Below are 17,934 nucleotides of genomic sequence, written 5' to 3' on the forward strand. Positions count from 1 at the left end.
TCTTTGAATGCTTGATCCATAGAGAGTGGTATTATTAGGAGACGTAGCCTTGTTGGAGTAGGTGTGGCCCTGTTTTAGGAAGTGTGTTACTGTAGAGGTGAACTTTGAGGTATCCGATGCTCAATGTAGGCCCAGGGACAAAGTCTCCTGTTACCTTCGAATCAAGATGTACAACCCTCAGCTCCTTCAGGATTCAGATGATCATTATTAGCAATGATCATCATGCTGCCACGCTTCTCACCATGATGCTGCCACGCTTCTCACCATGATGATAATGCACTAAGCTTTTGAACCTGGAAGACAACCCTAATTAAATGTTTTCTTTTACAAGAGGTGCCTTGGTCATGGCATCTCTTGGCAGAAATAAAATCCTAACTAAGACAATCTTTAGGACTTTTGTTCACCAGCCACAAAGTAAAACATTGTGACTATGAGTTACTTGATGTGGGTGGTTCAGATCACCAAGAATGAACTGGAAGAGGCAGATTCGGTTGATGTAACTGTTAATCTATGACTGTCAATGTTGACCCTAGACAGGTTACAGTGTGTTTTATTATTTTGAATGAGGAAAGGGTAGAAACAGGATCTGTTTGTTTTATGTTTTTCTGGGATTGCCATAAAAGGAATCTAGAGATAATATCTACCATTAGATAGTTATGACAAATGAAAAAAATTATCACAAAGACTAGAGAGATGGCTCAGTGCTTAAGCCCACACAATGCTTAAGTTTGGTTACCAGCACCCATATCTGGTACCTCAGAACTGTAACTCTATTTCTGGAGGATTCTATGTCCCTGATCTTAGGGAACCTACTCTCTTTTGGATGCCTCCATGCACTGATGGGTGCGCACACTCCCATGTGCACACACGTGCATACACACACATGCATGCACACACTCTTGCACATGTAAACACACACTTGCACAATTAAAAATAAAAATAAAATCTTTAAAAAATATTCATCAGCATAGTGTCTGGCATGTAAATAGAAGCACTTAGGAAATGACCCCCTTCTCCTGTCTTGGCCCACATCTCTGATTTACAAGGAGTTTGGCTTGTTTTTAAATTTACAACCAGCAGAAGACATTTCCACAAGAAAGTCCATATGTGGAACATCATATGGCTTAAATATTTCCTACCAACACAACACATCTTTCTGCTTTAGCCTCCCCAGAACTTAATTCTGTAGACAGCACTTAATTTTCTGAATAGATATAAAATAAGCAATGTTTGATGTCTTCCTCTCTAGAGAGTTGTAGCCTGTATTTCTGAGAGGTCCAATCTATAGCTGGAGTGAGACACTGTCATATTAATAACAGTCTAACCTAGATTACTTTAACTTTCTTTTAAAATTGAAACCAGATAAACCACTTTGGCTGTGGTGTGGTTGATGTGGGGAAGCACCTCTTGTCTCAGGAGACAGTGAACTTTTACCAGCTTACAGCCATGTTTATAAAATGGCTTGAGATCATTAAGACCTCACAAGCAAACTGCTATTCTACTGTGTACTCAGCTTGTTTAAGTTTAACTTGCCTTTAAGAAAACAGTGTAATAAGCTTACTAGGCCTTGGATTTATCATGTAATCAGCTTTTATAGCCTAAGCTAAATGCATATTATAGTCAGTTGTGTACTCTTTTATGCCCTGACCCAGAATAGAATATGTGTGTATGTGTGTGTTATAATCATTTGCTGAAAGCAGCCAACAGGTTGAAAGCAACCTTAAACAAAACCAGTATCTACCATAAATGTTGGAAGCATTTATATCAGCCTATAGACATAGGCTGATAACATCTGTTTGTGATTTGAGTGCTATTTTAGGTCAGTAAAGTAACTTCTTCCTTGGTAAAACTCTGCTAAAAGTTTCTGTTAAGAAAGTCTCATTGTTTTTCTGCATGTTTTCTTTGGTGTTCAACAAATGCAGAACAATGCTCTTTTCTAGGGGCAGGCAATACAGATAGACACAGCAGAGAGACAGACAGACAGACAGATGCATGCATACACATACACATATACAAACATATATATATATATATATATATATATATATATATATATATATATATATGGAGAGAGAGAGAGAGACAGAGACAGAGACAGAGACAGAAAGACAGAGCCATGTGATACGCAAGCACAGCAGACAGGCATCAAAGACAGTTCAGACACAAAGAGAGAACCTACAGACTGGCTAGTAACCACAGCAAGATGAACAACCCACGGAAAGAAATGACAGTTCAAATCTGCACTTGCTCTTGATCACCTTATTCTAGAGGAAGCTCTGTCTTATTCCTTAATGTGATATCAACACACTTGGTAGTTTTCCTTTAGAATTATACCAACACTTCAGTGCAGAGAAAAACAACTGAGTTGCCGACACCCTGTTTGCATACTGTCTGTTTCTTCTATACTTGAGCATGCTTGCCTGCATCACCATAAACTAGGAGAACCAGATGGAGAGAGGAAGCAGAAAAGACAGAAGCTTAAAAAGGCGAAGGAACAAATGGAATCAGAGAGGCAAATGGTTACCTATGCAAAGCAGTCAGTACTCATACCACCTCCCATTTCCAGTTATCAGTGTGATGGCATTTTTCTCCTTGGTTCAGAGAATTACTGGCATCTTGGTGTTGTCTCCCCTTAGTGCTCCTTACCCAAAGCCCAGCGAGGATGTGCAAGTGTGGACTCTGCAGTATAAGTGGTCAGGTGCCTTAAGCTCCCAGTGACCAGGAGGTTCTCATTCTCACAGACACACGGAAACACAATAGTTTTATAATCCTCTGTGGATCAGCTCTGGTCAGCACAAATATATGAAAATTAGAGGACTACGTAAGTTTATCTTCAAGACATTTGACATTAATTAGCTGTGAAGAGTGTGATAACATTTCCACCTTAAGACTGTCATACTCCATGTGGTTTCTGTCCTAAATCACATTGTTCAGTGTTAAGCTGGCATGGTTTCCCACCTCACTGATGGTACAATATCATCCCTAGTACTCAAGTCTAGACACTATAACCCATATGGAACATGGTCTGAAGATGCTCACAGTAGCATCTTCTGAGTTCCTAAGCTTTGACCCAACAGTGGTCACGTTGTTTATCAGATAAAATGATTCTCCCTAGGAAAAGTTTGTCTTTCCATATTAAACAAAGTCAAGCCTCTTGAAACCAGGCAGCTAAATGTAAGAAACACTGGATTGGGGAATGTGCCTTACTGGTGGAAAGCATGCTGAACTCAGTCCTTGGCATCCTAAATTTAAAAAAAAAAAAAAAAAGCTGTAACTATCTGAGTGCTCTTTGGAGGCAGACATTCTGAGCGCTCTTTGGAGGCAGACATTTTGATGGCCACAGATTTAGAGTTTAGGTATGGTGGGTTGATTACCTGTCCAAGCGATCGCCAGTCTAAGCCTGCACTGCCGATGTACACATGTTGTTTGTCCACAATCCAGAAGGATGACTGCAGTCGGCCCTTGTTGTAGGCGGTCATGTTCATGTATGTCACCTCAGCACCTAGGAGGTCAAGCAGACTCCAGTCAGCCTCCACTCTCAGACCCTGCATCCATCAGCAACCAAGCATCTACAAACAGTAATACCCAGGGCTGTGCTGACCACAGTGGATACTGGCGGGGAGCCAGGTACTTGGACAAGGCTTTGGGGATGAAGGCTCTTATGATGCTACATTGTTCCTCATGCTAAAAGAAATGAAAGGATTTGCCACGTTTATGCAGGAAAGGCTCTGTCCACTGTGACAAAACCATGGCTTCTCAAGTCACACTGATCAGCAAGAAAACCCTCTTCCTGCTGGTTACCTGGACGATCAGGTCAGTACAGTACACACCCCTTTCTTATGATTTTGGAATAGTGGCAATAAAATTGGTAATTTTTAAAAGACCATTTCATTTACTGCTACATCTCCGCCCATAGGAGACCCACAGGCTCATGTTTTCCGTACCTTACTTTATGATTTTGCTCTTCCCATTGCTTTTACTTCTTCACTTACTATATCACGTTGTAATTTGGATTTCATCTCTTCTTGCCCTTTATTTAATACTTCCTAATTCAAGCCGTGATTATCCAGCTCTTAATCAGATGGAACCCAGAACAGTAAACTGTCACTAAGATTGATATAAAAATCAATAAACACTTCAACAGCTGCATGTGATCAGTTGTTTGACTCAGAATGTGGTACAATCTGCTGTCCTGTCTTGAAATATTGCCCTCCCAAATGCATTTACATTCTGACACAAGGCCATTGTATGTGTATTAAAGTCAATTCTCTCAGAAGAGCAGGCTTACATGTATGTAGATAATGAACTAAGCTAGCCTGTTTTTAGGTATTCAGAAGTAGTGAAGAGAACACATCCCACTGACACATCTCCTTGTGAGGATCATGATTACCAGGGATATAAAACATTGCATGCATTAGGACACTGCTGGGATAATTGAAAGGAGAGAAGATTGGGAGAATGTGCCTCAGTGGTAGAAAGCATGCTGAACTCAGTTCTTGGCATCTCAAACTTGAAAAATAAATACTGTAAGTGTCTCAGTGCTCTCTGGATGCAGACATTTTGATGGCCACCGATGTTGATTTACACATGAACCTGGCCTCTCACAGGGAAAACACAAGATATGCTTCCTGGCTCCATGAGGCAAGGACTGAAAAGCAGAGCCATAGAGAAGGATTTGTGGGTACAGGGACACCCAAGCAGATTTTCTCTGAGAGTGGACCAGCTTTGTTGTTTCTGTCCCTTTTCATTCTGGAAGCAGTGCCCATGTGGTTCCTAGCTTTAAGTCATCCTGGCGGTGTAAGAACAGCTGAGGAAGAGTGGTAATTCCCAGGGAAGGAGCCACCAGGCAGAGCAGAATTTAAACAACAAGAGGTCATCATCCATGACAACTGTGGAGGGATCTGAGTCTGCTTGGAGGGGACACAGAGAGCAATGGTGTTTGTCCTTGGAGATGGCATAGGGCTTCTATGCCAGAGTGTTACAGGGGCTTAGAACAACTGAATGTCTCACTTCTGGGAGTTAGCAGTTCAAACTAAGGATGAGTTTGAGTGTAATGGTGGAACACTTGCCTGGCACACACGAGGCCCTGGGCTGTTCTCAGCATTGCCAAACCAGACCACACCAGAATAGATCAGACTAGATCAGAACAAACTAAACCAAACCAACTCAAGCTACCTGAGAGAAGTCCAAACTTGAGGCTTTGAAGAGGGCCACAGTTCCTCTGATACTAGTAAGAATCTTTCTTAACTCAGCCTGGCTTCTAGGTGCTCTTGGCTTTTGGCCAAAACACTCCAGTCTGCCTTTTCTTTTCACTTGTAATCTTCTTCCTGGGCTTATTTTCTTATCAGGACACCAGTCACACTCCATGAAGGACCAGCCCTTCCATAGACACCTTATTTAAACTACATATATTTGCAATAGCACTATTGTCACCTAAGGTGACTTTCTTTGGCACAGAGGGAAAAGTCTTCAGTGTGTCTTTTAGGGGACGTAATTCAACTTTAACTGGCTGTAACTTTTCGACAGCAATAAAATGGCCAGCGCTGAAGAAAGGACACTCCCTTCTTCTGGAAGAGAACAAAGGCACCTTTGGGGCCTGGCCCAGATTCTAGCTGTAGCACCTAGCTCCAGCCAAATCCTTCTCCTCCTGTCTAGAAGCAACTTGAACTCTCTGAGATATTGTCTGCCCCTCAAACAGCATTTAAATCTTGGCTGAGGACCAGTTGTTATCTTCTGTGTACTCTTTATTAGGTTCTAACTTTCCCATCTGTTCTTGCTAGGTCGGCTGAAGCTCCGGCTCACTAAGCCACTGGAGCCAAAACGTCTAATCTGAAAGATCCATGGAAACTCTCCTCTTTGACTTCCCCTCATGCTGCTTACATGTTGCTACATATTGCTAAGTGGAGCAACTTCACTTGCAATTTTAATATAAATAGTTTGCATTTGGAGTACAATGGGACTTGGCTGAATCTCTGACTATAGCCTATGTAGATACTTACAGATACCTAAAATTATTATGCTACAAAGAAAGTGACTTTTCTTCGGCAAATGTTTACTTAACAGTCTATATTAGACTTCTGGATAAAAGCAAGATAAAAGGTATAACCTGACTGATTACAATTCAGGCTTGCTAAAGTATTCTCAGATCATCCAGGCTGCCTCAAGAAAACACTCTAAACTGGACAGTTATAAACACCGAGTTTTCTTTTGTATAGTACCAGAGGCTGAGGGGCTCAAGATCCAGCCATCATTTGATTCACTATTGGCCAAGGGTCTGTTTTCTCTTTCATAGAGGCCCCTATTTTGTCTTCTTATAGTGGAAGTGGCAGAGAGCTGCTCTCAGGTCTGTCTCTCTGTTATCTGTCTCTAACTAAAAAGGCCTCACTATGTAGCCAGCATTGGATTCAAATTCACAATCCTCCTGCCTTAGCTTCCTGAGTGCAGAGACTAGAGGAATGTATAACCTCATCTAAGTCACTAATCTTATTTTTAAAAGCTTTGTGTTTATGATTCAATAACTTCCTAAAAATGCTGCCTTCTAAAACTATTCCCTTAAATGTCAGGATTTCAACATAGAAAATTTTCACAGACCAGAGCAGTGCACTCTTTACAATAACCAGGACATGGTTCATTTGAGAGAGATAAGAAAGGAAGAGTTCTCATCACTATAGTAGGGAATACCATGAGAAGGCTGAGACCAAGAAAGACAGTGACTAAATCATACTTCTGTCCAGGGCTAGACACACTCTTATAAAAGTGGGGACCAAGCAACACATAATAATATTATATCTCTTTTGTTAAACATCTCTGGTGGACATATTGAAATGTCTGGGGACATTTCCTGGATTGCAAGCCTCAAGGGAATATTATTAGCATTCAGTAAATAGATTGCTAAATATTCCACAAAGTGTAGACTAAGCCTCACAAAAGAGTCACCTAGTCCTCAGTGTCCATCAATCCCTAGGATGAGAAATCCTGTATTATAGCTGTGTGTGTGTGTGTGTGTGTGTGTGTGTGTCTGATCCTGTATCCCTGCTGTTTCTATAATCATATTCAAAATTCTCTGTCTAACATTTTCTTGCTCCTGAATATGTATTTTTTCATATATGAAGTGGAAACGTAAGGGTTCTTTGGAAAATCGGTTATATTGGATGGTGTTTTTCTGGGACAAACATGTGAAGGAGCATTTCATTGAAGCAGACACAGGTGAAAGGCTAAGTCAGACTCACTAAGGAATGTTTCACTAAAGCAAACACAGGAGAAAGGATGTTCTGCTAAAGCAAGCTCATGAAAGGACATGTGACAAAGGAGTCTTTGCTAAGGACATGCAAGTATTGGTCTGTCTTACATTGCATAGTTGAGCTGCATTGTTGGGATTCCATAGAGAAAAAAGTACCAAAAGACTTCTGGTGTTGTGCCATTGCTTCTTGGCATTTCTGCTGACTCAGGCTGATTGGCAGAATGATGTCAGCTGAGATAGATGCACTTCCTGAGCCAAGACTAGTGGAGGACACGTGGCGTTTAGAGAGATTATAAGAGGGCTTAATGGACAGTGATGGAGAGGGAGCTAGGCTTGCTTATACAGCTAGCCATGCAATGCTTGTTGATCTTGCATCTTCACTGATCTTCACTTTGCCTCAAGAGGCACAATTGAAAACACTTCCTGGTGTTTCTCCTTGGTCCTTCCTGCTGACTTTTGTTGAGGCTGAGGCCTGGCTGTCTCTGCTAGGTCGTGCCACCATTGCTGATTCGTGTTTGCTATCCCAACTCTACCAAACTGGACTGCTGATGTGTTTGTGAGTGGATAGAGCTGCCTGCTGCTGCTAACCTGTGAACTGAACTGCCAATTTCCAGACAACGCAGATGGGAGTTGCTCCAAAGAACCTTTCTAAACAGGTCCACTGCCCTCATATCCTTTTTTCCCACTACCTCTGGTGGGTGGTGAGCTAAAAGGGAGGTTAAAGGTTTAAGAACCATCATTAAAAGTTTGTTTTGAAAAATAATTAAAGCTATACATATATATGGGTTCCAAATAGCATCTCTGTCACTAGCTTCTGAACCAGTAACTAATGAGCCTCACACTGTATCAACAGGAGTCACATCAGTTATTATAGATTTCTGGAAAGGCTTTCAGATGTTTCCTGAAAGTCAGGTCTGTGGCAGAATCTATCTTATTAATCTACCTTCTCCTCGGAAAAGGATCACTGTCAGCCTCTTCTTATAAGCTTCATTTGTATTACCCAGTATGGTTCAATCAATTTACTTTAGAACATTTAGAAGTCATTGGCTTGAAGGCTAAAGGAGAGCATTGAAGAGTACAATGACACATTCTCTGCTCTCAAACCATTCAGTAAGGGAGAGGAAATTTAAAAGTATCAGTCAAAACTCTAGTTGTGGAAAGAGTGAATACTTCAGTGCTTGAAGTATTTTCCCCTCAACTCTGATAGTATCTCGCACCTGCAATTCCAGTGCTCCCATGGTAAGATGGAAAACAGACAGGAGACTCCCTGGAAGCTGTGGGCAAGTTCAACTGACATGTGCAGAGGCTAACAGGACATTATATTTCAAACAAGGTGAAGTGTGAGCCAACATCCAAGGTTTATCTTTGACCTCCACACTCACACCATGGTACATATGTCATACACACAAATGTACACACACACACACACACACGCACACACACACATATACACGCATACATAATTTATTTATTTATTTATTTATTTATTTATTTATTATATGTAAGTACACTGTAGCTGTCTTCAGACACTCATATGAGGGCATCAGATCTCATTGCAAATGGTTGTGAGCCACCATGTGGTTGCTGGGATTTGAACTCATGACCTCTAGGAGAGCAGTCAGTGCTCTTAACCACTGAGCAATCCCACCAGCCCCACACACATATTTTTGTACATACATATGTATATACACACTCACACATGTATTACACACTCATATACATATGTACACATATCCATATATACACTCTCACACATGAATGTGCATACATACACATATGTATGTACATACCTACATGTATATACAACACACATGCACACATAGTGAAACTTAAGAGCTCAGTGCAGTTTCAATATCTATTCAAATATCTTGAAACCATGATGAGGAATTTTTTTAAGTGACTCATAAAAGTCTGTCTTTACTTTTCTGGTTTGGATTCACAAGGGCAATTTTTAGAAGCTGTCTCTTCCACCCTACATGTTTTGCTAAAAATTGGGATAGCCTAACTCCTTCAGAAAACCATGCTTTGATTATTATTTCATACTTCATTAATTAGGTCACCTATAGGAATGGTGATTTTAGAAACCATCTGTAAAAATTCTGATTAAGAAGAATTAAGAGTTAAAAAAGATTAAAAATCACTCTGATCAGAAAATAAAATTTTCTTAATAGTACTCCTTAATTATTCTTAAACATACAAAATTCTAAACACAAAGTTTACAAGCAGAGCTCTTTCCTACAGTGGCCCACCATTAAGGTAGATGATGATAAGGTCCAGCAGCAAGAACCCATGCCTGTGACATACATTCTCGCCTTCCATGAATCCCCATAGCTACCTTCTCAACCACCAAGCTAGGGAGAGAAGACTAAGAAACACTTCTGATCCCCACAAGACTTTGTTTGCTTTGCTATTTACTATCCAGTAGGGCCAGCCTTGAGAGGCTGCATCCCAAGAGTCAGAGAGTGGTTCGTGTGCTTATATTACACAGGACACTTCAACAGTATAGAGGCTCACCAGGGAGAAGAGTCACATGACTACCACTGGTCAGATTGAATGAAAGACACAGTATTCATTGGGACATTAAAAAGGGCATTTTTAAAAATAATAAAGAGTAATCTAAGAATAAGACACTTTGAATATCCTCTGAGGCTCCCATATTAAAGGTTAGCTACTACTCTGTGTTGCTACTAGGAGCTGATGCAATCTCCAAGAAATGAGACTTTGGAGAAGGAAATTTAGGGTGCTGTGATATGCATATGAAAGGGATTGTAGAGTCTTTCTTTTCCTTGCCTCCTGGATATCATGACTCTAGAAGCCACAGGCTTGAGAACAAGAGACTAAGACTCTGGATTTAAATCTATGAAACTGAAAGCCAATAAACCTTCCTTTCATCTTGGTTAGGAATCCCAAGTGTTCTTTCACAGCAACCAAAAACCAACATGGTGAAATGATTAGAAACTTTTGTTTTTGTTTTTGAAATGGGGGTCTCACTATGCAGCTCTTGGCCTGGAATTTGTAGAGATTCACTTATCTTTGTCTCCTGACTACTGGGATTAAAGGTGTGCTCATGATTTGAAGTTTTAAAAATTCAATTGAAGCAATCAGCTATTTGATTGGCAGTCCTGGAAACAAGCAAGGATCCAAACATTCCAATAACTTAATAATTGATAACACAGAACACAAAGAGATTTAAACATATTGAAAAAGTCCATGCACAGCAGAGTTGTCTGGGTCAGTTAAAACCTCAAGGAAGTCTGAAGGAAAGAAAAAGAAACTTCCTCCAAAGCAGGGAAATTATAAAGATGGTGACTGAAGCACAAAGTAAGAAATGACAGAGTTTGACACAGATGATTCCTGTGATTAATATGTCACCCAGAGGATCATGTGTGTGAACACTTGGTCTTTAGCTGGTGGCCCTGGGTTGGAAGTTGGTAGAACCTTTAAGAAGTGGAGCCTTACTGAAGGAAGTGGTGTGGCTTTGAAAATTTCTAACCTTTTCTACTTCCTGTTGACTTGCTGCTTTACTTCCCGTTTGCTAAGGTAATATGACAAGATGGCTACCTATTCCCAAAGCTGTGTTTCTCTGCCATGGTAGAGTGTGCTCCTAGAACTATCAGTCCAAATACATCTCTTTTTCTTTAAATTGCTTTGTGGCAGGGTTTTAATCAAAGTAACCAGAAAAGTCACTATTGCTATGTTTGTAATCCAGTCCTGGCAGTTCTAGAGAGAACCAAAGTAAAAGTGGAAGAAACTATAAAATAAAGCAAAATCTCTAAAAATTGAAGAAAAAAAAGTTCTAAAGCCCGCTGATAGCTGATAAGAAAATAGAATAGACTCCACACATCATAAGCTACCAAAGAAGATCTCAGAAGCTGTAGGAGTGAACAAGCCAAAATGATAACAAACTTGAATTATGTAACATGATTTTTAATGGTAAAAACGAAAACCTCGGAAGCTGGGAGCAAATAAATTTGTGCTTGTAACAAAGATTGAAGATAAAACTATTTTTTTCTTCTAGGAACTGATAAAATTTTAAAATACTATTTACAAATAGAAAGATTTTTATATTTATGTAATTCGGGGTAGGTGAAGTTAATTTTATTGTGGACAACAGTGGTCAGAACTGTAATACAGCAAATGTTGTCCTATTCACTAGAAGGGAAACTCATTAGATTTTAATCTTTAAATGCATGTTCAATGTTATTCAATCAAGCCAACAGTCATGAGTGTCTTACTAAAGTCACTGTATTCACTTGATGCTTGACAATAAAAAAGACACCAAAGAATTACAGAGAATTAGCTCATTGTTATATATAGACATACCACCCTGATCATGGCCAATCTGATTTTAGAAACTGAATAAGGTTAGTCCTGGTTAGTACTTGGATGGAAGAATTAGCTCACTCTCCTCCAGTTTTATATCTATGGCAAGCACAAAGAAATGAATCTCAGGGGAAGACTATGACTTTCCTGATGCCATATGGTAAATTCTCCCATCCCCTGCTCTCTCTTTCTCTTTTTGCAGCACTCTGAGGTACCATGGCCTTGCATGTGGTAAGTAAACATTGGGCACTGAGCTACATCCTCAGCCCTGGACCTAAGGTCTTGACTACTAAGTCAGGACTCAGCTCAATTCATAATCAGAGTCACATGACAATTTCTTCTGATAACTATAGAGACTCTTACAAGTGGAGATGCTTGAAAGAAACAAGTCAAAAGATACTCAATATTCTTAACAAAAGGTCAAAAGAAAAATAAGAAAAACTAAGGAGGGGGAGGAAGAGCAGAAGGTGGAAAGAAGGAAAATGTGGAACATCTTCAATGTCTAGGCTTCATTCATTGTAGAACACCTTCAATGTCTGGGCTTCACTCATTAACTCGAGAGGGTAGCAGGAAGATGGCCATGTTGTAGGCCAATAGACATGAAAAGACACTGAGACAAATTGAATGAATGAATGTGAGCATCTCATGTCTGTTTAGGGCTTAGACAATCACATGTGACCTCCATTAAGATCAGAGTAGACCTAGTAAGCAGCAAAAGCCCTAGCACTGTGAAGCAAATAAGATAGAATCCTTTGCATGTGGGAAGTAGGGTTCCATTCCAAGCCAAATTCATAACAAAAGGAAACATCAGACAGTTAGACAGTACTTAGTAATGTGACTTAAATAAAACTCCCAATGTTGACATTTTAATTGTTCCTTCGTTCGAGAACCAATAGTTTCAACACTATTCTTCTTTTAAGAATGTTGTGTTCCCTTGCAAAGGAGATAGGAATTCATTCTTTTATCAACTTCTCACAGAACTGACAGAAAGGGAAGGAAGAAAGGGCCTAAAGTTCTTATTTGCTTTTTTCTCAGTCTTCTTACCAACCCACCCAGTGGCCATTAGTTCTGACCTCCTATTAATTGTGTGTGTGTGTGTGTGTGTGTGTGTGTGTGTGTGCATGTGTATGTATGTATGTATGTATGTATGTATATACGAATGAATGACAGGGCAAAGACAGAGATATTGAAACACTCTGTGAAGTTGCCATGGGTAAAAATTAAATAAAATATGAGATGAGGATATTGTGCAGAGGCACCAGACAACAGTGAGAACCAAATCACTGTGGGCATGGGGGAGCTAAAGCTGCTCACTGGGGACACAGTTGGTAGGGCAGAAAACAGTGACTTAGTATGGATGTACTGGCTTATTTTTTGTGTCATTTTGACACAAGGTAGAGTTATCACAGAGAAAGGAGCTTCCCTTGAGGAAATGCCTCCGTGAGATCCAGCTGTAAGGCATTTTCTAAATTAGTGACCAAGCTGGGAGGGCAGAGCCCATTGTGGGTGGTGCCATCCCTGGGCTGGTAGTCCTGGGTTCTATAACAAAGAAAGCTGAGCAAGCCAAGGGAAGCAAGCCAGTAAGTAACATCCCTCCATGACTTCTACATCAGCAAAGTGGGGTAGTACCAGAATAGTGGAGTATTCCTGTGACAACCTGACCATGTTTTGGGAAGGACTGTGGAAGGACATTGGAACTTTGAGCTAGAAGAACTCTGTGAGATGTTCTGTAGAAGCTTGGAAGATAACATTGAGAACAATGCAGAAGATGGAGGCCTGGCTTGTGAAATTTCATAGGAAAGATTAAAGACTCTTCTCCTAGCTGTTGCTATGTTGATTGTAAAGATTCCTTGGTTTTGGTTAGCTGGAGATGAAGAATCAGCTGTGATTAACAAGATACCAGAACTACTAAAGTGAAACCTTTGCATTACTGGCACTATTGATGCTGGTTAGCTGGAACCAAGAAATTAGTGGTGATTAAGACCAGCATCAATAGGGTGAAATCTTCTGGGAAGTGTTTTCGGAGAGTACAATGAAGCTGTGTTCCAGAGATAGCCAAGGTTGTACCTCATGCTGCAGCTGGACTTGGTAATGTGTAAGGGTCACCAAGGTAGTACTGGTTTTGAAGGCTTGAAGGGGTCATGAAGATCAGTTGAGGCTCAACGCTGTGAGAGGCCATGGAAGACCATTGGTGAAGGTACAGCCTCAGTTGTAGTTGATGGCCCAGTACTGAAGGTGTCATTCAAAGGATTTGAGGCCTGGAACCATGAAGAGAACCTGAGAGGCTATTGGTGAAGCCTAGTTGTAGCAGAAGACCCCAGTGTATTGGAGATGCCAGTACCATGGGATGATCACCAAGAACAGCAGCAGCAGTGGAGTGGATCAACCTGAGCTTAGAGTGCTATAGAGGGCAGAGCTGGAAAAGTGACACAAGCCCTTGGAAGACCCCAGAAGATCGTGAGTGGATCCCAGATATTAGACGGTTAGAGTTTGATTTTGCTTTTGATTGTGACTATGCCCTGATGTTTTTCCCTCTTGAAGTGAGAAAGTATTTTAGTGGATCCCACAGTTAAGAGACTTTGAATTGTAAAAAAAAAAAAAAAAAAAAAAAATTGAATTTCAAAAGAGATTGGATATTTTAAAGGGATTAGAATTTTAATACGTAAGATTTGTAAAGACTGTGGATCTTTTAAAGTTATTTAGATCTTGGGGATGAATAAGAAAATAAAGGTTGAGACTTAATAGTGATGTGTTTGTGTGTCAAGTTGACAAGAGGTCAATTGTACTGGCTTATTTTGTGTGTCATCTTGAAACAAGGTGGAGTTATCACAGAGAAAGGAGCTTCCTTTGAGGAAATCCCTCCACAAGATCCAGCTATAAAGCAGTTTCTCAATTACCGATCAAATGGGGAAGGCAGAGCCCATTGTGGGTGGTGCTATCCCTGGGCTGGTAGTCCTGAGTTCTATAAGAAAGCAAGCTGAGCAAGTCAGTAAGTATCATCCCTCCATGGCCTCTGCATCAGTTCCTGCTTCCTGAATTGCTCGAGTTCCAGTCCTGACTTCCTTTGGTGATGAACAGTAATGTGGAAGTGTAAGCTGAATAAATCCTTTCCTCTCCAACTTGGTTCTTGGTTATGATGTTTGTGCAGGAATAGAAACCCTGACTAAGACAATGGGGCAAGTGGACCACACCACCAGACAGTAGAACTGGTAAGACTGAGTGACTCAAACTCTTTAAATCTCAGAATTGAGAATAGTAGGAGTGGGAGGCCACTTCCTCCCTATGTGCTCTGGTACATGTAACCATGACACACCACTTAGAAAACCATGGCAATCAGTCAGGTAGCATAAAAACCTTGAGTTCTCCATGCTAATGAGGTATCTAGATAGGTCTTGGGTGTTCAGTTAATGTACTTTCCTTTCTGGCATTCTCTCCTGCAAAAGGTACTTAATCCTTGATTCATCCTGAGTAAAGTTTATGCATTCACACCCACCATCAAATAAAGCAATTTGAATATGCAAGGGCCATCTCTTCATCAAGGATCTCTGTGGGGAAGAGGCCTTCTTGGAAAGAGCTGAGCCTAAATCTCCTGGAGAAGGCCTCTCTCCCAGCTACTCTATACTCTTGGCACTCACTTGGAACCAAAGAGGGTTTCACTCCTTTTGTGGGCTCTGTCTTCCTCTTCCTGTCTGGCACATGAACACCCATTGGGGAAGCCCAGATTGGGGACCCTGTTCCCAACCCCCAGCAGTCCACCAACCAGGGACACCAGAGAACACAGAAGACTGGAAACCGCAGCAATCGTTCCAGACTCCATTGTTTCCCACCTGGGAAAACTTGGACTGAGGACCCCCAAGAAGACTGCACTTTGTGTCCTCTGAGCATCTTGATGGTGGTACTCCTGGCACCCCAGTGGCAAGACAGGACACTCTCCCAACTTAGGGAGTGGGTTTCAGCATCTAACCTATCAACTCAAGATGTGCCTTCTGGGAATTTTCTGGCCTATTGAGGTCTGCCTGAATCTTGACTGCATAACATGATCCAGGTATCTCCCTATATGTGCTAGCACTAGACGTGCCTGCACTTATCCACTGTTCTATATTTATCTCAGCTCTACCAATAAATCTAATGAAAGGATTAGATGGGAAGGAAAAGAGTACAAGATGGGAGAGGGAGTTAAAACTGTAGGTCTGGAAGAAAATCATAGATTTGGAAGACATCTCTAGCTAGTCCTAGACTTGAGAAAGAGTCCTGTGTCAAACATCCTCATTTGAACCTCTACCACTTAGCAGCTGAAAGTCTTTGAGCAACAGTTTTTAGCTTCCTGTGCCTTAGTTTTCTCTGCAAAAATGGGGATTTGATGAGAAAAGATTTCTTCTTCTTCTTCTTCTTCTTCTTCTTCTTCTTCTTCTTCTTCTTCTTCTTCTTCTTCTTCTTCTTCTCCTTCTCCTTCTCCTTCTCCTTCTCCTTCTCCTTCTCCTTCTCCTCCTCCTCCTCCTCCTCCTCCTCCTCCTCCTCCCCCTCCTCCTCCTCCTCCTCCTCCAAGAATTTTGGTTCTGCATTCTTATTCTTTTTTTAATTTGGCAAGCTGAGACTGTTTATTAACTGATTAGATTACAAAAATGCCACAGGCAGCACCTTAGTTCATCTGTCTAATAAGCCTGTTGATCTGGTCTTCCCTGTTGCCAGTATCTCCACCTTCTACAAAGTGAGTTGTCTTCTTCTTCATTCCACCTCGTGGGGAAGATAATTCGAAGGGCTACAGGACGTTATCTGCTTCCTTGAAGCGTTTCCCAACTGTATAGATCTCATGAATTAGATCCTCCATGCAGACAATGCCAAATTTACCAAGAGACCGAGCAATCAAGGAATTATCCCTCAAGGCAATCCGCTTCTTACTGATTTTGCCATAGCCTCGCTTGTAGATGAGCTCATTTACTGACTTCAGGTTGGGGTACCCCCATGCAATGTATGGTTCCACAATCCTCAGCATGATAATGGAAGGCTTGTTGAGCTTAACAAAGGTGCCATTGAAGATCTGTCGAAGGGAAAAAAGCTGCAATACCTTGCAGATCTTTGGGCTTACTCCATTGATGCCTCGGATTCTGAGGACAAACGGCAATTTTGGTTCTGCAGGCACATAGAAGTTCCCAGCTTTCCTTGTCATCCTGGCCATCCGAATCTCAGTCCGGTACATTTGCCTGTACTCCTTGTGATAGTGCTTTGCCTTCTCATAGATGAGCTTCCTCCTTGCCTTTCGAAGTGTCTTCAGGGAAAATGTCTTCCTCAGGCACTTTACCTTTAACTCTGCGAAATTCCTTCGCTTTTTCTTAAGGGTTTCTGGCACAGCAGGAATCTTTTTCTTAATGGCTTCTGGCACATCGGGCAACCTTCTTTTTCTTCTCTGGAACAGCCTCCATGGTTCCAGACGGAAAAGGAGAGGGAGAAAAGATTTCTTAGGTAACTATCATGAGACCTCTGTTCTAAGAGACAGAGGCAGGTTTGTGCAGGGAAGGCTGTGAAATGTGAATCCATGTGAAATTATTTTCTGTAACTATCCTTCGAGGTCATTTTATTTTTTGCTGAACTCAGTCTTCCTTATTAGCGTGTAAGTCTCATGAGGGAAGAACGAGCTCTGGCTTATAACATTTGGAAACATTTAGCCAGTTTCTGTGGAAGAACCTCATACAGATACACTTCCTTCAAAAGCCACTGGGAGATCACAACACACACTTTATAACTACATGGCAAAATAATCATATACCATCAAGGGAATAGTCAAGCTCTAAAATTAAATTCTTCGTGATTAATGCTGATCAACCACATCCAGCAGAAAACTCAGGGCATAACCAGAGAGCCCCCAACTCTTCATTCAGCCTGGGAAACTCAAAGGTTTGAAGTAGAAAAGTAGAAAAGACATGAAAGGAATTGAGAACCAAGGATATGGGGGGGAGGGGGAGGGGAAGAAGGAGTGGGAGAGGGAAAAGAGAGGAATTGAGAACCAAGGATATGGGGGGGGAGGGAGCGGGAGAGGGAAAGGGAGAGGAGAAGAGGGAAAGGGAGAGGGGAAGAGGGAGAGGGAGAGGGGAAGAGGGAGAGGGAGAAGGGAAGACGGAGGGGAGGGGAAGAGGGAGAGGAGAAGAGTGAAAGGGAGAGGGAGAGGGAAAGGGAGAGGAGAAGAGGGAAAGGGAGAGGGAGAGGGGAAGAGGGAGAGGGAGAGGGGAAGAGGGAAAGGGAGAGGAGAAGAGGAAGAGGGAGAGGGGAAGAGAGAGAGGGAGAGGGAGAGAGGGAGAGGGAGGAGGGAGAGGAAGAGGAAGAGGGGGAGAGCGAGAGGGAGAGGGAGAGGGAGAGGGAGAGGGAGAGGGAGAGGG

At 41.6% G+C, this 17,934-nt stretch overlaps 1 protein-coding gene and 1 pseudogene across 1 annotated transcript in view; both read right to left on the minus strand.

Moving 5' to 3' along the window:
• The window catches only part of Pld5 (phospholipase D family member 5), a 318,831-nt gene that overhangs the window by 75,042 nt on the left and 225,855 nt on the right, over positions 1 to 17,934 (minus strand). Inside the window, exon 5 of the mRNA XM_028755260.1 lies at positions 3,375 to 3,502. Coding sequence (XP_028611093.1) covers positions 3,375 to 3,502 — 128 coding nt within the window. The remainder of the gene's footprint in view (positions 1 to 3,374; positions 3,503 to 17,934) is intronic.
• On the minus strand, positions 16,203 to 16,983 carry LOC114610643 (annotated as a pseudogene).

Source organism: Grammomys surdaster, unplaced genomic scaffold (genome assembly GCF_004785775.1).
Source record: "Grammomys surdaster isolate TR1022 unplaced genomic scaffold, NIH_TR_1.0 126051, whole genome shotgun sequence".
NCBI classification, from domain to species: domain Eukaryota; kingdom Metazoa; phylum Chordata; class Mammalia; order Rodentia; family Muridae; genus Grammomys; species Grammomys surdaster.